This window comes from Grampus griseus (assembly GCF_964374135.1).
Source record: "Grampus griseus genome assembly, chromosome: 2".
Lineage (NCBI taxonomy): Eukaryota > Metazoa > Chordata > Mammalia > Artiodactyla > Delphinidae > Grampus > Grampus griseus.
The window spans coordinates 28,456,596-28,483,723 of NC_139018.1; the positions used below are offsets into that span (position 1 = coordinate 28,456,596).

General features: G+C 39.0%; 1 protein-coding gene and 1 pseudogene across 3 annotated transcripts in view; one reads left to right on the forward strand and one right to left on the reverse strand.

Moving 5' to 3' along the window:
* Positions 1-11: 11 nt before the first annotated feature.
* The window catches only part of BBOF1 (basal body orientation factor 1), a gene marked incomplete at its 5' end in the record, with an annotated part of 34,367 nt that continues 7,250 nt past the window's right edge, over positions 12-27,128 (reverse strand). For both annotated transcript variants that reach the window (XM_082648268.1, XM_082648269.1), the window contains 9 exons: positions 12-629; positions 797-871; positions 5,162-5,263; positions 7,625-8,118; positions 9,167-9,311; positions 10,224-10,294; positions 12,860-12,940; positions 20,968-21,111; positions 25,640-25,705. In XM_082648268.1, the coding sequence (XP_082504394.1) occupies positions 500-629; positions 797-871; positions 5,162-5,263; positions 7,625-8,118; positions 9,167-9,311; positions 10,224-10,294; positions 12,860-12,940; positions 20,968-21,111; positions 25,640-25,705 (1,308 nt within the window). In that variant the 3' untranslated portion in view covers positions 12-499. The remainder of the gene's footprint in view (positions 630-796; positions 872-5,161; positions 5,264-7,624; positions 8,119-9,166; positions 9,312-10,223; positions 10,295-12,859; positions 12,941-20,967; positions 21,112-25,639; positions 25,706-27,128) is intronic.
* LOC309818534 (ubiquitin-associated protein 1-like) lies at positions 22,094-23,786 on the forward strand (annotated as a pseudogene). Its single transcript has one exon. The product of its transcript is annotated as a ubiquitin-associated protein 1-like (transcript).

Genomic DNA, 27,128 nt, shown 5'->3' on the forward strand with positions numbered 1-27,128 from the left:
TTTTTGCTCTGATGTGGCCTCACTGGAAATTTCTCACATTTTACATTGTACTAATTGATTATGTACAACAAATTACAAGTAAAAAGCTCTTAAAAAGAAAACCTGGCTTTTTTTTTTTTTTAATGGTACCGTACTTCCTTATAATGCCTTTGTCCGCTAGCTTATAGTGACCCAGACTTCCCACCTCTGTCCAAAGCCAACAGTTACATGGTCACTATGTTTATTCTTACATAAAGGATAGTACATATTTTAACTGGGCTATATATTTCAAAAGGCAATTTATAGGTTTTCCACACTAAAAGAGGCACAAATATGCATTTGCATTAAATATATGTCTTCCTTAGTGTGGATATTGTTTATTAAAATGTCCACAATCTCACACTAATGTTATTACTCATTTCAGTGATCCCTGAGAGCTCCCAACTAGTAGAGAAAAGAACTGTGACTTAGAGGAAGCTGCATGAGGAAGGGGAACAATTATGTATATTGTTTGGTTAGATTACAGACTCCTTACTATATCAGACTCTTGTGATCCTTTCTGAATATTGGGTATCACCAGTTCACCAGTAGAGTCTAAGATTGGCACTTGCTGGGTGATGAAGATGTGATCTTGAAGCTTACTTTCATCCCTACAATAATGACAAAGTAAGACTTGTCAACAACCACACACACGGAACTTGGTTCAGAACAATAATATACTTGTTATGTTATTCTCACTCAATTCTAGTATGTATAAGATGTCTACAACCACCATTGTGATCAGGCTCATGTTCATTGCTTTGTCAAGAGAGCTTACCCAAACTCCTTTGTTGTTTCATCATCAGGACCAATATAGTCTGGAACTGGACGTCTAGAACTCTGGCCGTATTTCCTGTAGTGGGTATAAGTTAACAATGAGGCAGTGTCTCCACATGCCCTGTATTTCAACTACACTTTAAAACTGCTAAAGGAAAAAAATAATAATAATAATAAATAAATAAATATAGGACTTCCCTGGTGGCAGAGTGGATAAGAATCCACCTGCCAATGCAAGGGACACGGGTTCGATCCCTGGTCTGGGAAGATCCCACATGCCGCGGAGCAGTGAAGCCCATGGCCACAACTACTGAGCCTGCGCTCTAGAGCCGCGTGCCACAACTACTGAGCTCACATGCCACAACTACTGAAGCCCGTGCTCTGCAACAAGAGAAGTCACTGCAAGGAGAAGCCCGTGCACCACAACAAAGAGTAGCCCCCGCTCACCATAGCTAGAGAAAGCCAGCATGCAGCAACAAAGACCCAACGCAGCCAAAAATAAATAAGTAAATAGAAATTTAAAAAATAAATAAATATAAAACTGCTAAAGGGAAATGCTTCAGTTGGATGGGCTTCTTATTTTCAAAAATGAGCTTTCATACACACATAGAGGCAGTATAATATTAGGCAAGTTAATTTAAACTTACATTCTCTTAAAGTTGAGACATGTTGAACTTAAGAAATGGAAATATTTATGAATATAATCATGATGATACTCATAAAATAGCTATTAAGGGCTTCCCTGGTGGCACAGTGGTTAAGAATCAGCCTGCCAACGCAGGGGACACGGGTTCGAGCCCTGGTCCAGGAAGATCCCACGTGCCGCAGAGCAACTAAGCCCGTGTGCCACAGCTACTGAGCCCACGTGCCACAACTACTGAAGCCCACGCGCCTAGAGCCTGTGCTGCACAACAAGAGAAGCCACCACAATGAGAGGCCTGCACACTGCAACGAAGAGTAGCCTCTGCTCACCACAACTAGAGAAAGCCCACGCACAGCAACGAAGACCCAATGCAGGCAAAAAATTAATAATAATAATAATAAACAGCTATAAATGGTGATGGGCAAGGTTGAACCAGAGTACTGACCAAAAGCAAGGCCAAAAAATTCCCTTCCCACAAAAAGAATCTCAAAACACAGGAAAGTTAACCAATTTAGATAGACCCAGTATGAAAATTTTTTCTTATACTTTGGAAATTCTAGTTTAAGAACAGAAAAATAGGCCCTCTTGCCCTTTGAGATGACTCACATTCTGTCTATTGAGTGTGTATCACCCTGAATAAATCTGCTTTCAATCTAAAAAAAAACAAAACCAGGAAATCAACATCATTCATTCAATATTCTAATTTGAAAGTGAGATTAACAGAGTTACAAAAAGTATAGTAGGTTGATTTGCCAGCAGATAAAGACATACCCCACTCCTAAAACTTGTCCTCAATTAGGTGCATATGAAAGCAGCATAACCCCATTCAAAATCTGGCTATATTAAATAGTCCAAAAATAATGCATGAAAAAAATGTACCTTAGATACCTCTAGTGCCTGAGATATAGCCAGAGTGATTGTTGATGCACTAAAGAGTGCAGTTTATTGGTTATACTCCTTTGAGTTAATTCAATCACAAAGAAAACTATTGTATTGTTGGATTCACAATCATATACAACCAACTGTGAACTCTTACCAACTTCCTAATTACTCCACTTGCCTTGGAAGACCTTTTATCATCTAATTCCTCCCCCGCTGGTTTGAGCTTTCTCATTTCATCATCCTATTCCTATCTTATCTTTTTTTCATCCAACAGGCTTAGGCATCATCCCATTGTGGCCAGTTCAAGTTCACTGATTTGGTGTGAAAGATTTCACTCAAATTCCTTTGTTTATCCAAGTGTTGAAAATAACACAGTGTGGAACTTGAGGCCTGGTACTCTGGCTGTATTTCCTGGGGTACAGAAGTATCAACTCACAATGAGACAGACATTCAGTGCCTACAGTCTGGATTCTACCCCTACCTCTTCAATTAAACTCTTTGAAAGTCTACCAGAGATGCAAAAGCCATTTCAAAATCCTCCATCTTCCATTCAGCTTATAATTCTTTAAACTCTTCTCTTTTGGTTGTACTCTTTTTTTATTCTCCTGTTTATTTTTTATCTTTTTTTTTTTTTTTTTGCGGTACGCGGGCCTCTCACTGTTGTGGCCTCTCCCGCTGCGGAGCACAGGCTCCAGACACGCAGGCTCAGCGGCCATGGCTCACGGGCATAGCCGCTCTGCGGCATGTGGGATCTTCCCGGACCGGGGCACGAACCCGTGCCCCCTGCATCGGCAGGCGGACTCTCAACCACTGTGCCACCAGGGAAGCCCTCTCCTGTTTATTTTCATTGTGGTTATTCCTAAAGGTTCTAGTCTCAGCCCCTTTATTCCTGTATCTTCATCCACTTTCCTAAACTCAAGTACCAATTTTCACTAAACATGCTCAAATCTCCCTTCCTAAACTCTCATGTGTACTCCAATCACTCTTTGCAAATGCCTTAAGTGGTTTTAACTCCAATATGTTGCCACATCTCCAGTTCAGCACTGAAAATACTACTTGTATTTCTTCTGCCTAGAATGTTTTTTCCACCCCATTTTGTTCCTACTTACCTTTAGAGATCAGCTCAAGCTTCTGCTTCCTCAGAGACTTTCCTGATCTCCTCAATTAGGTCAGATTCCCCTAATCTAGGCTCTCTTACCACTGTATACCACTCCTTTGAACCTATGTCATAGTTGTATTTTTTATTTGTGTGATGATTTGAACAATGTTTTTCTTCCATGTAGACCAAAAACTCCCTGAAATCAAGCATGATGTCTTTATTTGCTCAACACTATATCTTCAGTAAATAGTTGGCACTCAGTATGTATATGTTAAATGAATTAACGGATGGATTAAATAAAATTTAAACATTTCCCTCACGCTGGCTTTCCAGATTTTTCATTTGCCTTTCATACCACCATTCCTTCATGTCTTAAGCTAAAAGTCTTAAACATTTACTCCTTTTCTTTATTCCTTTTGTCCTTTATCACCAAGTCCTGTTTCTCCTTCCTTACTTTCTCTGTTTCTCCCCTTTATTCCGACTGCCCTTACTCCTGCCTAAACCCCTCACTGCTGCGTGCCCAGAGCAGGGCAGCAGCTTCTGTTGGTCCCAACTCTATTTCTGTCCTCCAATCCGTCATACATGTCACTGTGTTACGTTAAGGTCGGCTCTGAGAACAATGACCTGTGAACCCTTCCAGTGAGAGAGTATGAGTCTGGCTTCTTGCTCTTTGTATTCCTTTAAGGCAGAGAAGAAAACTATGTTACAGTACTCTAGAATCTACAAAAGTTCAGGATTTTCTGCATGGTTTTTAAGGCTCATCATAACTCAATCTATAGGTTAAACCTTATTTCTAATTAGTAATTACTCTCTAGCATCACCAAATTTCCTCAAGACAGGCAGTTTCTCCTCAATGTTGCCTAAGTACCCTACACCCATTCCTAACTCTGGGCTTTTTCTTAGGCTGTCTACCCCTTGCCTGATGTGCCCTCCCTGCTCTACCACTATCCTACAAGGCACCCCACAGGGTCACCCTCTTTCAATCTTCCCTGACTACTCTAGCCCACTGACGCATTGTCTGAATTCCATCTTTACTTTATTGTGCCACCTAATTTTTTTCCTTGTTATGCTTGGTTTTGTTTGGGCAACCAAATAGTAAGCTCTTTGAGATCAAAGGCAACGTCCCTTGATTCTTTTGAATCCCCACAATACAATGGTGCCAAGCATTTAACAAGCAATCAGTAAGTGGTTGATTTATTTTAGGCACTTTATAGTTACTATAAAGTGACTATAACCAGGGTTATAGTCACTGATAAAACATAATGAAGAGAGTGAAACTAATCATTAAAAATAATTATTTGGAGTACCTGTGGATTTCTGTTTTCCTTTCCAGGTCTTTTTCTTGGTATTAGAGATCCCCTTGATTAATAATCAGCTTTAAAATAATTTACTTATCTTTGCAGACCAATAAAATCTTAACAATTGTTATGCTTCTCTTTAGTTACCACTCATTCAGCTGAACAATGTTATACCTTCTCAGGAAGCATTACCTTAAACACCTAAGATTGATCGATTTTCTTTCCCCTTTAACTCTAATAACTCTTTCATTTTTGTGCTCACTTACACATCTCCCATTCTTTATCTCTGGGAGTTGCAGTAGCTAAGCAGTATGACCCTTTTATATTGATATTTTCTGGTCCTTTCCCATTCCCTTAATTCTAAGTAAGAATATGTTCACTTTTCCTATATGGCCTCTAGGTTTGATAGCAAATTGGTATTTCACTACTGAAATAGGGAGTTACCTAGGAACAAAGCCATTCATTTTTGCAAAGAGCAACCTCAAGACTTTCTCTTTCTGCTCCCAGGTCAAATCTCCAATGTCCATATTTCCTTGAATATCTGTCCTAAAGAATTTCAAAGAAAAAAATGAAAAATAAATGGTCAAAGTAAGCATCTCTTCTTTTTAAAAAATATAAAATATGTAAACATGAGAAAATTTCTAAATCATAACTGAATATTATGAGGTTTCCAAATGGAATGACTACAAGGCAAACCATGTCCATTACAAAATCATAAATTTGAAAAGCACATTAACATGGTAGCCAATTTGAAGTGTTATGTAGTCATTAAACTGAAAATAAGAAAAACTATAACAACATGAACAAAATCTGTGCTCAAACATTAAGCAAATAAGCAAAAAAGAAAGTTGTAATGCAGTATCATGTATCCAGATAATACAAAGACACAAGGTACAAGAAAAAAGACAGTTGTTTGGTGAAATTATCGATAAATTCCTTTTTAGCAAGTCTTTAGTATTAGATATTTTGCTATGAAAATAGAGTGATAAGAGGTAAATATATAAAAGAACATGTAACTTGTCTAGTCTATTTCTTACCTCCAAATAATTTCATCAAACAACTGTTTTTTTCTTGTACGTTTTGTCTTTGTATGTATCATTATCTGCTTAAGAGGCAGCTGAGCCTTCCAGGAAGGTATTTATCTATACCATAACTTCTCCAAAGGATTCGTAGTCTACTTGGCTATTTACAAAAGTTGGCTGACATGTAGCTAGAGTATTGATGTAAAATGTAAGAAATATTTTTCATATATGTCAGTTGGGGTTAGTTTTAAGTTTAGGTTTTGCCTTATAATCACCATATACTTTAATTGTCCTTCCCTAATCTGCCTCTTAGGCAGATAATGTAATATTTTAACTACAATTTCTGCCTTCCTGGCAGAAATCCTATTGAACACTAGGATTAAAGTGATAAGTTGCTCATGAGGCAGAATAGGGAAGTGTCCAGTTTCTGCAACAACAATGTGGAGAATCATTTTATGCACCTTCTTCTGAAAAGTTATATACCACTTAATATACAATAGATTTAAAAAATGTAAAAGAAACTGCCTTCTGTATGGTGGGGACTCAACTTGCTTGACTTATTAAATAAAAAAATAAAGTGGGGCTTCCCTGGTGGCGCAGTGGTTGGGAGTCCGCCTGCCGATGCAGGGGACGCGGGTTCGTGCCCCGGTCCGGGAGGATCCCACATGCCGCAGAGCGGCTATGCCCGTGAGCCATGGCCGCTGAGCCTGCGCGTCCGGAGCCATGCTCCGCAACAGGAGAGGCCACGGCAGTGAGAGGCCCATGTAACGCAAAAAAAAAAAAAAAAAAAAAAAAAAAAAAAAATTAAAAATAAATAAATAAAGTGAATCTCTTGGTAATAGTCATCATAATAACTATTATTATAATAGAATAATAGTAATAGTGTTATTAACAGACTTCTGAATGTGGCAAGAAGGTAAAAAAACTATAGTATGGACATTTTTGAAGAAGAGTCATTGACCATGTCCAACCTTCCCAACAGCTATACAATTTAAAAGAACCTACATATTAGCCTATTAAAAAATAATGTAAAACAGAAAACACATTTGGAAGCCCTCTCAATAAGATGTTAAGTCATAGTAGTAGGGAGTCGTTTTAAGTTTCTTAAGACCTTTGAAGAATCTAATCGTGTTGAGATATAAAACAATTTTTTCAGAATAATCTGTAAAATGCACTATAATTTAATCCATGGTTTATAGGGAGGAAAGTATTCAGATTAAAATGCTAACAGGAAACAACAATTGTATATAGTCTACAAATGTCTCAATCATTCTACTACTTTTATCGTGGTGGCAGTAGATCTCTAGTGTATTTTAAAGCCTTGTGGGGACTTTTGGTTAATACAATGATGGAGGGGGCACTACTGGGTGTCCTCCAATCCATAGGACAGTTCCGTACAACAAAGAGTTGCTGCAAAGAATTGTTATATTGATTTTTTAAATTATAGGTTTGATTAGATATTACCTATGAATTTCATCTCAGAATAGTAAAGGGAACATTACAAAATATTTGTGAAAAGCATGTTTATCAAAAATGTTTAACCTGAATCTAATCAAACCTTTATAAGAAATTTATAGGAAACAAAATAAAGGAACATGTTAAAAAATATTACAATGATATTCAAAATGGAACGAATAATCCCTTTAACAAGTCTCTGTCACACAAAAAAGGGGGGACATCTACTAAGAATACCTACTAAGCCCCACACAGTATGCTAAGCATAGGGGTTACAAAGATGAGTAAGACAGTTCCTCTCCTCAAGTAACTTACTGAGTAATCTAGTCAATACTTAGATATTACCAAACTGAACTTTTCAGGGTTTTTATTTCTCTAAAGGGCACAAGAAGAGCAGTACAAAGGCAAAATATTAAAGCATTATTAGTACCATTTATCGGCCTCCATAAGATCCTGATTCACACTGTTGGTGCTGTGCTCTCTGCCATCAAATGTTCGGATTTTGGGATATTCTGTTCTTCCTGCACATGCCTCTCTCATTTTAAAATTGAAAGCAGCTTGTGCTACCTGTTTATAACGCTTTCTGCTAAATAGGATCTGTTGCTTTACTTGGTGTAGAGCATCTAAAAAGAATCTTTCCACTTCTGTTCTTTCATCTAGTATGTTCTTGGCCAGCTTCTTTACTCGATTCATTTCCTTGTCCTTCATCTGAAGAAGATGCTGCAGCTTGAAAATTTCAATCTGACCCGCTTGGTTCTTTACCATTGCCTGCTGCTGCAGTTTTAAAACTTCAGTCTCAAACTCTTTGGTCATACAACTCAGGGTAGTCTCCAAGCTTACTACCTTCTTCTGAAGAGTTTGGATTTGTAATTTCTGCTGGGTAAGCTGCATTATCTTTTCCTTAACCAACAGATCATTGATTTCCTAAAACAGAAAGATGAGAGAGGTGAGAGATTTTTTTTTTTAATTAATTTCAAAACTTAAAAGTTCCTCACTAATATCCATTACTTCATGAGATTTGAGTTTGAGGCCAGGTTGCAATGGTGATATTTTGGTATTCAGTGCATAAAGAGTAAGAAACATCAAGAGTCCCTGTCTGGACTCAGGAAGGCCACAGATTTTACTAATTAAGAAACTCTCCTTCCTCTAAAATTATGAAAAGTTCAATATTTTATATTATCAAAAAAATATTCCAAAATCAGTAAGACTGTACAGTAAAACAGTAATTTAACAACTATATACTGCAAACTGTGGCAGTCTGCTAGTTGCCTATCCTAGTGTCCATTTTCCATTTCTTCCTTCGTAATAAAACCCCAATTTTATTCAGAAAGGTAGTAAGCCCAGCTGAAAATTCCCAGTTTCCCTTGTGTTCAGCAAAGCCACATGACTAAGCTCTGATGGAAGAGCTGCGAGTAGAAATTTGTATAGGACTTCCAGGAAGAGCTCTAAAGGGAGGGGCATGCTGTTTTCCTTCTTGTCCTTCTTCCGCCCTGTTGTTAGAGCTCCAGCAGCTGCTGGGGGCCATGAGGTGACTCTGAGGAGATAAGCCATGTGTTGCAGAACAAAGTTGAGGAGCCCGAGTGTCTGCCGAATTTGTAGCACTACCATTCCAGCTCTGGATTGCTTACCTCCAGACTTCCTTTAGGGAGAGAATACACCTTACATGGGGAAACCATTGTTGTCACAGTTGTCACAGTTCCTAAGTGATTCAGAGACCAACTCTAAGCAAAGTAAAATGAATACTAAGGTAGTAGAGGACAGGGGTTATATTTATGTTTCGGATGTATTCTTTATAAAGCCAAGTCTAAAGTTTCTTATAAGTCATTCAGTAATTAACTTTTCAGATAAGAAAAATACACCATCCAGACAGAAGAAAAATTGTCCTATTGCCCTTATGTATCACTACTATACTCAAGTCTTAGTATTCACCAACCCAATCTTTACAAAAAAAGGAAACAAAATCGAAATGAACCTTTTGCTGTAAAAGGGAAGTCTGAGTCTCTTGCAACTTCTGAGAGTTTTTTTGTAGAGCATCAGCTTCCTTCAGGTGGTATGCGAGAGCTTTCTGGAGATAAATATTCTCTTTAAAAACAGCTCTTCCAGCATTGTTCAATTGCCTGAAATAGATAGATATAAGATCCCAAAACACAGACCTAAGTTTTAAATATTACCAAACTAGAACAATGACTGCTAAATCCCCTAACATTAATAATAATGATCATCCGGAATTCCCTGGTGGTCCAGTGGTTAGGACTCGGCAATTTCACTGATGTGGCCCACCCGGGTTCAATCCCTGTTCAGGGAACTAAGATCCCGCAAGCTGCACGGGGCAACCAAAAAAAAAATTAAAATCAATAATTTAAAAAAATAATAATGACCAGCACTTATTTAGCTTATGGTGGGTACTCAATAGTTAGGTGGGGATCTTGAGAACTAAGTTCTCACCAACAGGAAAGTAAAAAGGGACGTGTTACTTCCAGTCCAAGGCAATTAAGGGCAGGTATGAGTTTCCCATGCTCTCTCTTTGTACATGTGACTGGACATGAAGAACAAGATGGAAGCAGCCCAGGTTCCTGAATCACCCCTGGAGTAGAGCTGTCAGACCCACATTAGATTAGAAATAAACCATTGAGACTTAGTTTATTAACACAGTGCAGTTTAGTGTTACTTTCACTAATATACCTCATGAAAACTGTGCACAGTTGCCATTATTAACACCATTTTTAGATGGAGAAATTTAATTTCAAAAAAGTTAAGAAATCTTCTTACAGTCAGTTAGTATACATGTTGAGAACCAAAGTGTAACTTCGAAGCCCAGATTCTTTTCTCCACACTATGCTGCTACAAAAAGGGTGGATGGAAAAGGGGTGGGTACACAGAGAGAAAGAAACAGCGAAGGAAAGTAAACCAGAAAATTTGAAGAAAGCAGACCAAGAGAGAAGGGGGTAGAAAACATGATAAGAACAAAAAAGACTAGCAAAGAGGTAAGAGAGGCTATTAGAAAGAAAAAAGAGGCAGCGATCTCCTACACAACAGCTTCATGGTGGGCTCTGTCTGCCAGCATTATTATCTTCTTCTCAGCCTCTTTTTCTAGTCGGTACTAAAAAAGAAAATAGGCTGTTTTAATACAGTTATATTTCTAACAACAAATTTTACACAGAAAAAGTTAAGTATTTATTTTATAATGTCAAATAAAATACTCCTGTCCACATGACCTGATGTGAAGTGCTCCAAGTATCAATGGAGGAGCCAGCAAAGAGGATAGTGTGAACACAGGGACTTTAGGGTACTTCCCAATTTCACCATTAAAAAAGCAAAATGACATATAAATAGAAAAAAATTCCACATCAGACCTGGAAAGCAGAGCTGGGAGAAATTTCTGTTAAATACAATGTGATGAGAATCATTTATTCATTCATTTAACAAATTCCTATTGAGTACTAATAGTGTACCAGATTTTTTAGATACTAGAGATGCTGTGGTGAACATAACAGATAAGGCTCCTGTTCTCATGGAGCTTATATTCTAGGATGAGATCCAAACAATAATAATAATTAAAATGCATTGAGCATTTACTATGTGCCAGGCATGGTTCTACACATGTATTATTTACTTCTCACAACAATGTAATTAGATACCTATGAATTAGATACTATTATTGTCCCCAAAGACAAGGATTGAAGAAACTGAGAGAAAGGTTAGTGACTTGTCCAAAATCATACAGCTAGTAAATGGCAGAGCAGGGATTCAAACGCAGGCAATTTGATGCTATACAGCCTCCCAGCAAGTAAACAAATAAGAGAATTAATAGACTGTGATAAATGCTATAAATGAAATAAATGGGGTAATGAAATAGTAACTGAGGGAGGTAATTTTAGATTGGGTTTAGGGATTATCTCTTTGAGGGGATGACATTTGAGCTCTGAAGAATGCGAATAAGCCAGAACTGCAATAAGAACATTTCAGGAAGAGAGAATAGCAAGTACAAAAATATGCAGGTGGTTCAAGGAACAGAAAGGATTAAATGGGAAAACACAACAAAATACTAATAACCTGAGGGAAGTCCTTTATATGATCAGGTGGAACATGCTGAGGTATGAGATAAATGAACAGGGCTTACTAGAAAGCCCACTGCCATGGACCAGCAGCACTGGGGCTCAAACCAGTATAGGAGTTTGTATCTAACCATGAAGTCTGTACCTCACATGGTAAGGCAGACACTGCTGTGGCTGGACAACCCAACACTCCTTCCCATCCTCCTTTTTCCTTCCCAGCTTCCACCAGTGGCTGGAGAAACAAAACACCCCTTTTCCCTGGCGTCCATTATAACATGGTTCTGGACAATCAGAGAGATGTAAGAAGAAATCTGCTAGGAGCTTCTGGGGAAAGTTTCACGGTTTCCAGATAAAAGGGACAGATACAGATGGAGCCTCCCTTCTTCCCGCCCTAAGAGAGATGACTCTCAGAGCTGCATTAACCATCTTGCAATTATGAGGGAAAGGCCAGCAGCCACCTACTTCCAGACATAAAAATCCTATTTATATAAGCACTGTCATTCAAGTAATCTGTAAACTGACCAAGCACTTCTAACATTTGTTTGTGGAATGTTACACCAAGTAGGAGAGAGATCAAGTGTAGGGTGGAGTGAGGAAAGAGGCAGCTGAGAGCAGCCCATTCCTGAGCACTTCCATTCCTAACAGTGCCAGGAAGTGCCTGAGAGGGAAAGCGTCTAGATACTGCTCCTGCCCCACTCCCAGGTTATTCAATACACAAACTGGAAACCTAGAGCCACTTTTGAAAGCAAATCCTTTTATATAAACCTGATACGAGTACTTATTTGCCTCACCCTCACTTCCTTACATTCCCACCAATTTGTGAAAAAATGTATTCCTTTCCTAAGGATGAAAAATTAAAGAAAATATTAAAAGAATTAAAGAAAAACCAGGGGGACTCTGAGAATTAACTTTAGAAGCACAGAGAAATGTGGAAGTCTGTGATGTGCTAAGGAACATTTTTGAGCCCCCTTTTTATTTATTTATTTATTTATTTATGGCTGCTTTGGGTCTTCGTTGCTGCGCACACAGGGGCTACTCTTTGTTGCAGTGTGCAGGCTTCTTACTGCGGTGGCTTCTCTTGTTGCGGAGCACGGGCTCTAGGCGCACAGGCTTCAGTAGTTGTGGCTCACGGGCTTTAGAGCGCAGGCTCAGTAGTTGTGGCGCACAGGCTTAGTTGCTCCATGGCATGTGGGATCTTCCCGGACCAGGGCTCGAACCCGTGTCCCCTGCACTGGCAGGCGGATTCTACACCACTGTGCCACCAGGGAAGTCCTGAGCCCCTTTTACTAATATCCTTATTTGGCTTGACTAAGGGAAGACCCTCACGTGTATCAGAGCAACCTCTCTAATCCCATCTCCCCTATAAAAAGTGGTACATGGAGCTTTAGTTCCACCAGGAGACAACAAGCTGGGGTGGGGGATGTGTCCTGAAGCCTTGGTCAGATGACAATCTCTCTTGAGGATTTCAAGAATCTCTAACTAAGAGGGGGGGAAAAGATAATCTTCTAATAAGATACCAAATGAAAACTTGATGTCTCAGAATACATATAAATATACTTACGTCGTTCTAGTACACAATATATTTATTTATTAATGCAAATATGCTGTACCTTTTCTTCCAAAAACCTGCCTTCCAATCTCCTAAGAGTCTCCTGATGTTTCTGCTCTATGTTCCTTAAGTTCTCCTTCAGCTAAAATTAAAATAACGAAAAACAGAATGGTCAGTAGGAAATGGGGTGGATTGGGGCATATTCCTGGAAAATTCTCAGTCAGGAAATATTTTCTGTTATACATTACCTCTTAATCCTGAACACACAGAAGAACTCCATGCCCTCCCTCTGAGTACCATACTTCTCATAATCGTCTATAGATTTACAAGATCAGTATTGAGTTTCTAAAAAGCTTTTCATGAATAACAGTTTTCAGAACATTCAGATAAGTTATTATCATATTCATTTCCCCCCCCAAATATCTTCATTTTAAACATGTGGACTTACAGAATCATAATATTTTAGAATTACCAGGAATCTTAGGAGTCAGACTATACAAATCTCCCACTTAATATAGGAATCTCTTCTATGAGAAAAATATCTAGAGACAGAAGTATCACTAATCAAATCCTATTAATTCACTAGGCTGCCCTTTTAAGAGTTCCCATTTTTAGAAAATTCTTCCTAGTATCAATCTAAAAAGTATCTCCCTGTGATTCCCATAGACAGATCCTTCTATCCTCTAAAACTACATAGAATAAAAAGGACATAAAATTCTTCCAGGCAAAGAGAATTGAGCTAACTTAAAGCTATGATCCTGAAGGCTATATATACTGGCAAGAACCAATCAGATTGAAATCGGCACACTCAATCTAATATTCATGCCACAAAAAAAGGCAGTAGAGAAGAGCTTTCCATCACACAGACCAGAGTTCAACTGTTACCTCTCTGACTTACCAGCTGTTTGGGCAAATCACTTATCTTCTCTAAGTCTCAAATCTCCAGGGTAAAAAGAGGATAATAATAGTAGCTATTCTCATAGAGGTGTGACAAAGATTAAATAACAAATAATACACACAAAATACTTAGAATAGTAACCATTTAATACAGAGGTTAGTTATTTTATGTCTAATATTGTCCTCCCTTATACTTCACAATTTTCCTTCCTGTGATCTCTGTCCTAACAGTATTAAATCTCCATTTGATCCATATCATATGATTTCAGATGTTCTTCTTTCTTCCTGTATTTTTAGACAATTTAAAAAAATGGCCTCATATTGTCAAAGACTTTCAAAATTAATGTCAATATATAAATTTGTGGAAATGTCTACCATGCCAGTGGGATGGGGGGGTGGACCTTTCAATTGCCATTGGGGTCCCCAAAAATCTATAAATTAATAAATAAATCTTTTGAAAGATAATTAGGCAATGCATATGAAAAACCTTAAAAGTTCACGTTCTAATTTAACCTATAAATTTCACTATAACTTCTAGGAAGTTATCCTAAAAACTAATTAAAAATATAGAAAAATACTTTGGTACTTAGATGTTCCTCAGTTTATAATAGTGAAAAATTAGAGGAAAGTCCAAATGTCCAACAACAAGGGACCGATTAGTAAATCATGATATATCTACCCAATGAAATTCCATGCATGTAGTCAAAAGGTTTTATAGAAAAATACATAATGGCATTGAAAAATGTTCACAATATGTAAAGTGAAAAAATCAGGTTAACAAACAATTTGTACACCATAACCTCATTTTTGTAAAAATAGCATATATTGTAGATACTTTAAAATATATTTATACATAGCAGAGGTGGAAAAACTAAAGACAATATACCAAAATATTAACAGTGGTTATCTTTAAGTAATATAGTTGTGAGGGGAGGGTTTTTCATTTTCTCTTATCAGCTAAATTTGCTGAAATGGGTATTATCACTTTGTCAAAAGAAGAAAGACTAAAACAAATTATTTAAAAAATATTAATTGCAACCTACCAATGTATGCTCCTTTTGTTAATCAGGTAATGAAAATAATTTTTTCTTTAAATTTATGCTTTGAATACCTTTTGATAAGCTAAACTTAATTGGCCTCTTTTAAATTTGTATAATGAATCCTATAGCACAGTATAATTAATTTTCCTCCCTTTTATTAAATTCATGGGCCCCACACCTGCCTTAATTCTTCCATATTTGGGATTCCACATAACCATCTTATTTTTTCCCATTAGCCAGTATCTTTTGCCTTTGTATTTTAAGTTTTCCTTATTCCTGCCCACCACCCCTCTTTCAAAGGGCTGAAATTTATTTCTCCACTAGGTGGCAACATGGTTCTTTAAAAAAAATCACACCAAGGCCCAAAAGAATATGCACTAGTTTTTTTTCTTTTAACATCTTTATTGACATACAATTGCTTTACAATGTTGTGTTAGTTTCTGCTGTATCACAAAGTGAATCAGCTATATGTATACATATATCCCCATATCCTCATAACCCCTTCCTCTTGAGCCTCCCTCCCACCCTCCCTATCCCACCCCTCTAGGTGTTCACAAAGCACCGAGATGATCTCTCTGGGTTATGCAGCTGCTTCCCACTAGGTATCTGTTTTACATTTGGTAGTGTATATATATCAGTGTTACTCTCTCACTTCGTCCCAGCTTACCCTTCCCCCTCCCCGTGTCCTCAAGTCCATCCTCTGTGTCTGCATCTTTATTCCTGTCCTGCCCCTAGGTTCATCAGAACCTTTTTTTTTTTTTTTTTAGATTCCATATATATGTGTTAGCATACAGTATTTGTTTTTCTCTTTCTGACTTACTTCACTCTGCATGACAGACTCTAGGTCCATCCACCTCTCTACAAATAACTCAATTTCGTTTCTTTTTATGGCTGAGTAATATTCCATTGTATATATGTTGCCACATCTTCTTTATACACTCATCTGTTGATGGACACTTAGGTTGCTTCCATGTCCTGGCTATTGTAAATAGAGCTGCAATGAACATTTTGGTACATGACTCTTTTTGAATTATGGTTTTCTCAGGGTATATGCCCAGTAGTGGGATTGCTGGGTCGTATGGTAGTTCTATTTTTAGTTTTTTAAGGAACCTCCATACTGTTCTCCATAGTGGCTGTATCAATTTACATTCCCACCAACAGTGCAAGAGGGTTCCCTTTTCTCCACACCCTCTCCAGCATTTATTGTTTGTAGATTTTTTGATGATGGCCATTCTGACTGGTGTGAGGTGATACCTCATTGTAGTTTTGATTTGCATTTCTCTAATGATTAGTGATGTTGAACATCCTTTCATGTGTTTGTTGGCAATCTGTATATCTTCCTTGGAGAAATGTCTATTTAGGTCTTCTGTCCTTTTTTGGATTGGGTTGTTTGTTTTTTTGATATTGAGCTGCATGAGTTGCTTGTATATTTTGGAGATTAATCCTTTGTCAGTTGCTTCGTTTGCACATATTTTCTCCCATTCTGAAGCTTGTCTTTTCATCTTGTTTATGGTCTCCTTTGCTGTGCAAAAGCTTTTAAGTTTCATTAGGTACCATTTGTTTATTTTTGTTTTTATTTTCATGACTCTAGGAGGTGGGTCAAAAAGGATCTTGCTGTGATCTTGGTTGCAGAACACATAGAGTGTTCTGCCTATGTTTTCCTCTAAGAGTTTTATAGTGTCTGGCCTTACATTTAGGTCTTTAATACATTTTGAGTTTATTTTTGTGTATGGTGTTAGGAAGTGTTCTAATTTCATTCTTTTACATGTAGCTGTCCAGTTTTCCCAGCACCACTTATTGAAGAGGCTGCCTTTTCTCCATCGTATATTCTTGCTTCCTTTATCAAAGATAAGGTGACCATATGTGTGTGGGTTATCTCTGGGTTTTCTATCCTGTTCCATTGATCTATATTTCTGTTTTTGTGCCAGTACCATACTGTCTTGATTACTGTAGCTTTGTAGTATACGCTGAAGTCAGGGAGCCTGATTCCTCCAGCTCCATTTTTCTTTCTCAAGATTGCTTTGGCTATTTGGGGTCTTTTGTGTTTCCATACAAATTGTGAAATTTTTTGTTCTAGTTCTGTGAAAAAGGCCATTGGTAGTTTGATAGGTATTGCATTGAATCTGTAGATTGCTTTGGGTAGTATAGTCATTTTCTCAATGTTGATTCTTCCAATCCAAGAACATGGTATATCTCTCCATCTGTTGGTATCATCTTTAATTTCTTTCATCAGTGTCTTATAGTTTTCTGCATACAGGTCTTTTGACTACTTGGGTAGGCTTATCCCTAGGTATTTTATTCTTTTTGTTGCAATGGTAAATGGGAGTGTTTCCTTAACAACTAGTTCCTAATTCACTTTGATTCAGAATGTATACCTACAGCTAGGATGGCTATTTTAAAGTTCCTGAAAAGTTAGTGAACTTAACTTGATTCATTCTGCAGCATTTTCATATAAAACAAAACTAGATATTCTTTCTAGAAACTTTTCAGCTTTATTGAGGAATTGTAGATAAATAAAATGTATGATAGTTCAAGTGTACATCATGATGATTTGATATACATACACTTTGTGGAAGGATTCTTCCCATTTAGTGGAAAACTTGATATTCCTTAAATTACATTTAATAAAAGACCCACTCAGCATTTAACATAGATTTATTGAGCATTACTGTGTATCCTGTCCTTCAGTGAATACAAAGCACAGTACTGTTCATGCCTCAAAAAATTTACAATCTAGCAGGGGAGATAAGACAAATAATAAATATAATATCAAGATAGAATGGGCTAAGTGGTATAAAAGAAATACAAAATGCTATGGAAACATACAAAAAATTACCTTTTTGCTAATCATCTTTTAAAAATTTTTTTCTCTTTTTTCTAGCTTAATTGAAATATAATTAATCTATAACATTGTGTAAATGTAAGGTGTACAATGTGTTACTTTGATATACTATATTGCAAAATGATTACTACCATAGCATTAGCTAACACCTCCATCGTGTCACAAAAACTACCATTTCTTTTTCTGTAGCAAGAACATTTAAGATCTACTCTCTTAGCAACTTTCAAGTATGTCATACAGTATTATTAGTTATAATCACCATACTGTACATTAGTTTCCTAAGAACTTGTCAGTCTTATAACTGGCAGTTTTTACCGTTTGACCAACATCTCCCCATTCCTCCCCCCGCCAGCCCAAGTAACCACTCTGAGTTCAGCGTGGTTTTTTTTGGCTGCACCACACTGCTTGTGGGATCCACAGACCAGGGATTGAAGCTGCGCCACCGCCGTGAAAGTAACAAGTCCTAACCACGGACCACCAGGGAATTCCCAAAGTTCAGCTTTTTAAATTATTTATTTATTTTAATAAATTTATTTATTTTATTTTATTTATTTTTGGCTGTGTTGGGTCTTCGTTGCTTTGCTGTGCGCGGGCTTTCTCTAGTTGTGGCGCGCGCGGGCTACGCATTGTTGTGGTGTGCGGGCTTCTCATTGAGGTGGCTTCTCTTGTTGCAGAGCACAGGCTCTAGGCGTGCAGACTTCAGTAGTTGTGGCATGAGGGCTCAACAGTTGCGGCTTGTGGGCTCTAGTGTGCAGGCTCAGTAGTTGTGGCACACGGGCTTAGTTGCTCCGCGGCATGTGGGATCTTCCTGGACCAGGGCTTGAACCTGTGTCCCCTGCACTGGCAGGCGGAATTCTTAACCACTGCACCACAAGAGAAGTCCCTCAGCTTTTTTTAGATTCCACATATAAATTGTATTGCACAGTATTTGTCTTTCTCTGACTTATTTCACTTAGCATAACGCCCTCAAGTTTTGTCCAAATTGTCACAAATGGCAAGAAGAAAATTATTACTTTTAAATAGTACACTGAGGAAGTCCTTATGGAGAATACGCATTTGAGCTGAGCCTCTGAAGAATAGGTAAAATTTTAATGGACAGAGCTCTATCAGGAGTATATTCCAAATAGAAGAAACAGCGTAAACAAAGAAAGGCAGAAAAGACTTCAGGGAATATCCGGGTTGGGTGGATTAAAGGTGGTGTGTATGGGAAAGTGTAGGAAAAGGAAATAGTATGTTCCAAAGTAGGTGTAGGGTCTTGATTTTCACGCTGTGTCTGGACAATATTCTGTTTACAATAGAGAAGATTGTTTATAATCTTCTTTACTAAAGAAGATTCTTTTTTCCCCCCTTGTTGCTATTTTTACTTTAAATATAGCAGTGTGTACACGTCAATCCCAAACTCCCTAACTATCCCTTCCCTCCACCCTTCCCCCCAGTAACCATGAGTTCGTTCTCTAAGTCTGTGAGTCTATTACTAAGGAAGATTCTTGAGGGAAGTGACCAGAACATCATCAGAACTGTGATATTTTAAGATTATTCCTGCAGTAGTGTGTACTTTGTACTGCGGTGGTGTGGTGAACTTAAAATACGTCCACATTTGGAATTTCCTGGCGGTCCGGTGGTTAGGACTCAGAGATCTCATTGCCTAGGGCCCAGGTTCAAACCCTGGTCGGGGAACTAAGATCCCACAAGCCCTAGGGACCCGCCAAAAAAAAAAAGTTGAACTCAGAGTGGTGGTTACCTGGGCTGGGGGAGGGGGAAATGGGGAGATATTGGTCAAAGGGTACAAACTACCGGTTATAAGACTGACAATTTCTTAGGAGTCTAATGTGCAGTAATAAGAATAGCAGGATCAGCAACAGCAGGTAATCTTTATCATACAGTACTAAGCATTTACAGTAAAACAGATTACACGTATTCCCCGCTTTTCTGAAAGTTCGCTTTACACCACTCTGCTTTTACAAAAAAATCTACATTAGTACCTGTTTTCGCTAACCAAAAGTAATCCAGAGAGGATTTTCACTTTTATGAAAAAAAGGCGAAAAGCAAAAAAATAGTGTTCAGCAGCGAGCGGTGTTACTGAGGCAAAGCACACCCTTAGCAACGAGGGGAGTGGCACCACTAAACTCCTTCCCTGGGAACTATACGCAGCGTCAAGCTGCCATAGCTTTGAACTACGTCTGTGAGCATCTGTGCTTTATCTTGATTTTGTGCTTCTGTTAGCAAGGTGTGTCCTATGGTAACTGCTTCTTCAGCTTAGGAAAGGTTTCATAGGAACTACTTTCAGATAGCGAGGGAAACCTGTATTTCATTTAGTCTTCACAATGACCCTTTGAAATTGGTACTATTGTTCTCACCCCCATGTTACAGATGAGGAAACTTAACAAGATACCCAAGTAGTGAAGACAGTATTTACACTCTAGCAGTATGACTTCAAAGCACCAACATTTAGCCCCTATACCACATGGTGTATGGCTATCTCAGGTGGCAATACTACTTCTGTTACTATTACTAATAATAGCAGCAGTTGCGTGTTAGAGCTGGCTCATACCAGGAATTTTGCTAGCACATTGTAAAAGCATTGGTAGCTTGAAATTGGCCACAACATAAGTATTTACACCAAGGAAATCAGCAAATGCTACAAATGAGGACCTTTTTTTGCAGAGAGCTACACACCACTGTTAATTCTCACTATGTGACATACACTATTTTAAGCACTTTACATATATGAACTCATTTAAGCCTTACAACAACCCTATGAGCCAATAACTCTTATCACCCCCATTTTACAGATGAGGAAACCTAGGTATAGAGAGGGTAAGTAATTTGCCCAAAACCACAAAGCTGATTTCAGCTCCTTGTGCCCAGCCCTCATCTGTGCCATTTATTGCATTGCCGTTAATGCAAGAGAACTATTTTCTGAACTGAGGGAATGGAAAGAGCATGCAAGGTCAGAGAAACTTTCTGAAAGTACTCAGTTTTCCTCACCACATCCAGCCCTACCCAGAGTGCCTTAAATTTTTCTAAAATTATCATTCATCAGTCTAGACATATTGTCCTTTAGGACTTCGCTACTTTGCTCCTAATGTTTTTCTGGATCTGTAGTTCCAAAGGTTTAACTGCTGATAAATGTGAGTGGGTGTATTCGCTAAGATCTGGTGAATTCACAAAGAAATCAAAGCTGAGAAAAAGAAAAGTCTAACCATCAAGACTTTTTGCGTCCAGTCCTACACTGATATATCTTCCCTGTTTCTCCCATATAATCTCTAAAATGTCAAAGGGATTCCTTTACTATCTCATAGGAGTAAATTTCTAGGCCTTTTCAGACATAAGTAGCTAATTCTAATCTCCTTTAAAAAAAAAAAAAAAGGAAGAAAGAAAGAAACTTACATCATCTAATTCTTTCTCTACTTGGATTTTTCTCTTCTGGAATTGTTTTATTGTTTTGAGCTCTGTCTGAATCATGCCAATTTCTCTGGCTTTTTGACGGAACTGTCCCTCCAGCTCACTTATTTGCACAGTATATTTTTGTTCCTGTAGGCAAAAAAAAAAAAAAAAGGTAAATGAGTTAGGAAAAAGAACAGAGGTCACACAGAGTCCTGTTCCATATGAAGCCTTAAGCCATTTGTCTATCTTTGAAGAAATTGTTCCCTTTTTATTTTTGCTTTTGCATAAAGTTTTAATTTTTATTAAAAGAGACCAAGTGCCTTGAATAAGTAAAAAATTCTAAAGTGAGCTGATCTTGTATAGAAGATGTAGATATTTATTTAAAAGGGGGTATGAGGGACTTCCCTGGTGGTGCAGTGGTTAAGAATCTGCCTGCCAATGCAGGGGACACAAGTTCGAGCCCTGGTCCGGGAAGATCCCACATGCCGCGGAACAACTAAGCCCGTGTGCCACAACTACTGAGCCTGTGCTTTAGAGCATGGGAGAGCCACAAATACTGAGCCCACGTGCTGCAACTACTGAAGCCCATGTACCTAGAGCCTGTGCTCCGCAACAAGAGAAACCACCGCAATGAGAAGCCCAAGCACTGCAATGAAGAGTAGCCCCCACTCACCGCAACTAGAGAAAGCCTGTGTGCAGCAACGAAGATCCAACACAGCCAAAAATAAAAAACAAATAAATAAATTTATTTTAAAAAATAAAAGAGCTATGAGAAGACTGAACAAATCTTTAACCTGTAAGAAAAATAAATAACATCCCTGATCCTAAATTAAAGTTAGTAAGCTAAGAGACAAAGGGAGGGCCAATATCTCTTATAAATAAACAAGGAAGAAGGTGGAAAAGGAGGAAGGAAAGGGGGAGACAGAAGGAGAAAAAAGAGAGGAGGAGAAAGGGAAGAGAAGGAGAGGGTAAGGAAAAAAAAAAAGAGGGAAATAGAGGAGAAAAAGGCCCAATAACACAATTAAAACATGAACAAGGGCTATCAAAAGAAATACAAATGACTCTCAACCACATGAAAAAATGCTCAACCTAGCTCATAATAAGAGAAATGCAGGAAGGAGGAGGGAAGTGGGGCTTCAACATGGCAGCTGTGGCCCTGGCGGTGGCTACGGTGACGGCCTGGCCTGGGTAGGGCAGAGTTGAAGGTGGTGGTGTTCGCTCTCCCTAGGGGCCGTCAGGAGCAGCGGGGACTGAGCCTGGGAGGCCGGTCGGTGGCAGCACCTTTCAGCTTCTGGGACAGCGGCGGCAGCGTTCAGGTTCTAAATGGCTTCTAAGAAGTTGGGTGCAGATTTTCATGGGACTTTCAGTGACCTTGATGATGTCCCATTTAAGATAGGAGACAAATTCAAAACACCAGCTAAAGTTGGTCTACCTATTGGCTTCTCCTTGCCTGACTGTTTGCAGGTTGTCAGAGAAGTACAGAATGGCTTCTCTTTGGAAAAGAAAACCATTGAGTGGGCTGAAGACATTAAGAAAATCCAAGGAACCCAGTGGGAAGCAGAGCACGAGGCTGAGGAAGCAGAAGCTAAAGTGAATTCTAAGAGTGGCCCAGAGGGTGACAGCAAAATGAGCTTCTCCAAGACTCACGGTACAGCCACAATGCCACCTCCTATCAATCCCATCCTTGCCAGCTTACAGCACAACAGCATCCTCACCCCGACTCGGGTCAGCAGCAGTGCCACAAGACAGAAAGTTCTCAGCCCACCCCACACAAAGGCAGGTTTCAATCCTGCTGACTTTGAGTGTGAAGAAGACCCGTTTGATAATCTGGAGTTAAAAACTATTGATGAGAAGGAAGAGCTGAGAAACATTCTGGTAGGAACCAGTGGACCCATTATGGCCCAGTTATTGGACAGTGACTTGCCTAGAGGTGGCTCTGGGTCTGTGTTACAGGATGAGGAGGTCCTGGCATCCCTGGAGCAGGCAACCCTAGATTTCAAGCCTCTTCACAAACCCAGTGGCTTTATAACCTTACCACAGTTGGGCAACTGTGAAAAGATGTCGCTGTCTTCCAAAGTGTCCCTCCCCCCATCCCTGCAGTAAGCAATATCAAGTCCCTGTCCCTCCCCAAACTTGACTCTGATGACAGCAGTCAGAAGACAGCCAAGATGGCAAGCACTTTCCACAGCACATCCTGCCTCTGCAGTGGCACGTTCCAGAATTCCCTAAAGCCTTCCACCCAAAGCAGTGCCAGTGAGCTCAATGGGCATCATACGCTTGGGCTTTCAGCTTTGAAATTGGACAGTGGCACAGAGGCGCCAACCCTGAACCATTCCCAGATGCCTTCCCTCTCTGTCTTGTCTGTGTGCACAGAAGAATCGTCACCTCCAAATACGTGTCCCACGGTCACACCTCCTAATTCCTCAATGTCACAAGTGCCCAACACTCCCAGCTGTCCCCAGGCTTATTCTGAACTGCAGACGCTGTGAGCGGCAATGTGTGGAGACGGTGATCGACATGGGCTATTCATATGAGTATGTCTTGAAAGCCATGAAGAAGAAAGGAGAGAATATTGAGCAGATTCTCGACTATCTCTTTGCACATGGACAGCTCTGTGAGAAGGGCTTTGACCCTCTTTAAGTGGAAGAGGCTCTGGAAATGCAGCAGTGTTAGAGGAAAAGATGATGGAGTTCCTTCAGTTAATGAGCAAATTTAAGGAAATGGGCTTTGAACTGAAAGATATTAAGGAAGTTCTGCTATTATACAACAATAACCAGGACAATGCTTTGGAAGACCTCATGGCTCGGGCGGGAGCCAGCTGAGACCAGGCCCTGCCTAGGCCCTGCCACGGAGCCCCCGTTGCCGAAGGCCCTGAGGAGACCACCTGTGGGGAAGAAGGGGCACACTTCTGGATTTTCTTTTGGGGGTGGAAGGTCAGGTGTAGAGACTGTGCTTGCCAAGTCTCTATGAGCCTAGGTCCTGAGCTGGGGAGAAAGTGGGGAAGATTTGGGCATGCAAATGCCCCCAGAACTGTCCTGGCTCCTTCCATAGTAAAAGTGTTTGTATTCTGAGAAGTGTCCTTCCCACCTTGGCCATCCAGAGAGACTTCTCTGGTCTTTCTGGGGTCTGTATGGCCTCAGCTGAAACCTGGCCCATCTGCCAAAAGGAATTGGGGAGAAGGAGGTGGGAGGGCCAGACTCAGTGCTACTTTGGGGCTAGATGTTTCCCTTCTCTGCAAGGGTGGACTGACCTCTAATCCAAGTTGAGTGCAATTGAAAGTTTCTTCCAGGGTTTTGTTTTTTTCCCCTTTTAACGATGTCACTTAGTGTTACACTGGTTCTGCAGTGTCTCTGAGCTGCAAAGAATGCCCTTTTCCCCTTGGGGCCCTGAGTTTGACTTTTCTGCCAGGCAGTTACCATACTTCCCTGCCCCAGCCTGTTTCTTTTGGCCTGGTTTGGACCACAGTCTTCTGCTACCCCAGATTTTAGAGCCCCCTGCTCTAGAAAACAGTTGTCAGTTTAAGAAATCATTGGCCCCTTCCCAGCACATCAAGTGGGGAAGAAAGAGGCTGTGATTTAGTCACCCAGCACTCACTCCCCCTCAGTTCTCCCTGGAGAACAGCCTCTCCCTCCAGGCCCTTGCCCTAGGATGACACAATGAATAACACCTAGTCATAGAAATCAGTCTCTTTGGTTTGTTTTGTATTATGTTGTACATCATTAAAGATCTAAATACTAAGGATATACAGTCTTGGTGAATCTAAAGTAATTTGCCAACTCTTTTGATTCTTCAGAGAGAACTACTAATAAAAATCTAAAAGGTAAAAAAAAGAAAAAAAGAAATGCAAATTGAAGTACACTGAAATATCATTTCTTACCTATGTTGACAAAAATCCATTTTGACAATATACTCTGGTATATTGTGGAGACATGGATAGAAGTTAGATTTCTCAGAATATACCATGTTTGATAGATTTTACTTTGGAACCATATAAATATTTTACATAATTATAGTTACATAATTGTACATTAAATTAAACTTTATAAAGCAACTCCTAAAAATCAAAAGCAAAATGTGTTGTTGAGTTGGTGGCATATCCTCACAGGAAGGAATTATTTCAAATCATTTTTAAACCTTGTTAATTTGATTGTAGATCCCTATCAGTATATATCCTAAGAGGAAAAGTGTCCCCCCCCAAATCTTAAACTGTATCCACTAATTTATGTTGGTGGTAGTATTAATATTAGTATTCTGTGCCTATTGATGTATTAAGGTTTGAAGAAAATACACAATTATACTGGTATCATTAAGAACCACGGTTTTTGGTGAGGAAGAAAGGAGACACAGATAAAGTTAAGTAAAAATCCTGTACTCCTGCATCTGAATTTAAAGTATTAGTATGGGCTTATGATATATTTTAATCTTCAAAAACTATATTTCCTAGCTCTGTCCACTGAAAAGCCCTAGAGCTCAAGATCAGTAAACACCACTACTACCAGATGGTTTTCTACAATAACAAAATTTTATGTTATTTTTGAGCTTTTGTACAATCAAGTGTGTGGGCTTTAAGGTCACTGAGCTGCTCAAAGGATCTACTCACTTGTTCTCCTTGTGTCTTAAATATCTGAACTTGCCAGAAACCTGACCACCAGTAAGTGACCACCAATGTACATACCAATTTTTCCTTCTCTTCTTGGGCTTTTCCCTTAGTTTCATTCAATTGCTGTTTCAGTTTTTCAATCTGTAGAAAATGGAAATACAGAGGAAGGTAAAGAAATTACTCTGCATCCTAACTTAATTAAGTAGTCTAGTTTTCACATGATATTAAAACCAGTAGGGTTGGAGACGTGGAAAGAAGAGAATAGAGGACATAATCCACCCTGTTAACATGCTATCGCCAGCTTCCAAAACTTGGCTATCATCACAATTGCCTGGGTAACGTGTGTGTGTGTGTGGTAAAAAACACAACATTAAATTTACGATCTTAACCATTTTTAAGTATATATTCACATTGTTGTGCAGCAGATCTCTGGAAATTTTTCTTCTTGCAAAACAGAAACTCTATGTTCATGAGACACTAATTCCTTCTCTTCCCTCCCCCTAGCCTTTCTGCATTGTTTCTATGATTTTGACTACTTCAGATATGTCCACTGAAGAAAAACCACACAACCTGAAAGTTGTGAATTAAGTTTTATTCTAGGATTATACTGAGGGCTATAGCCTGGGAAACAGCCTCTCAGAGAGCTCTGAGGAACTGCTCAGAAGAGGTAAGAGAGGAGCTGGGATATACAGGAGTTTCTTGCTGGAAAAAAACATGTAGTCAGACATCAAAAGATCAGTACTAATCACAAGGAATGGGCATTTCAAGTTAATGACTTTAGTGCTTTTCTATATAAGGGAAGATGCAACATCTGGGATTGTAATTATTCCTTAGATATGCATCTTAACTATCTAGGGTCAGTATCCAAAGCACAGAAGGCTTCCTGTTTTTCTCCATCCTGAACTCCCTTCAGGACGCACCATGGGGGGAAGGCAGGTGGTGGGCAGGGGTAAGGGGCTGCAATGGCTGATGGCTTGATCCTTATAGAACTGGAATAGTGGGCAACGTTCATTGTTTACTGGAATGTCGGGCAACATTCCCTGTCCACATACACTTCATATGAGTGGAATCATACAGTATTTGTCCTTTTGTAACGGGCTTATTTCACTTAGCATAATGGCCTTGAGGTTCGTCTATGTTGTAGCATATGACAAGATTTCCTTCTTTTTTTTTAAAGCTGCATAATATTCCATTGTATGTGTATAACACATTTTATTCACTCATCCATCAACAGACATTTGGGTTGTTTCCACATCTTGACTATATGAATGTGAATAATGTTTATGTGAATGATGTTTATATGAATAATGTTTCAAAAACATGGGTGTGCAATTGTCTCTTCAAGATCCTGCTTTAAATTCTCTTGGAAATGTACCCCAAAGTGAGATTGTTGGATCATATGATAATTTTATTTTTAATTTTTTGAGGAACCTCTGTACTGTTTTCCATAATGGCTACGCCATTTCACACTCCCACCAACGGTGCACAAGGATTCCAATTTATCTACATCCTCAGCAACACTTGCTATTTTCTGTTTTTCTGTTTTCTGTTTTGGTTTTTTGGC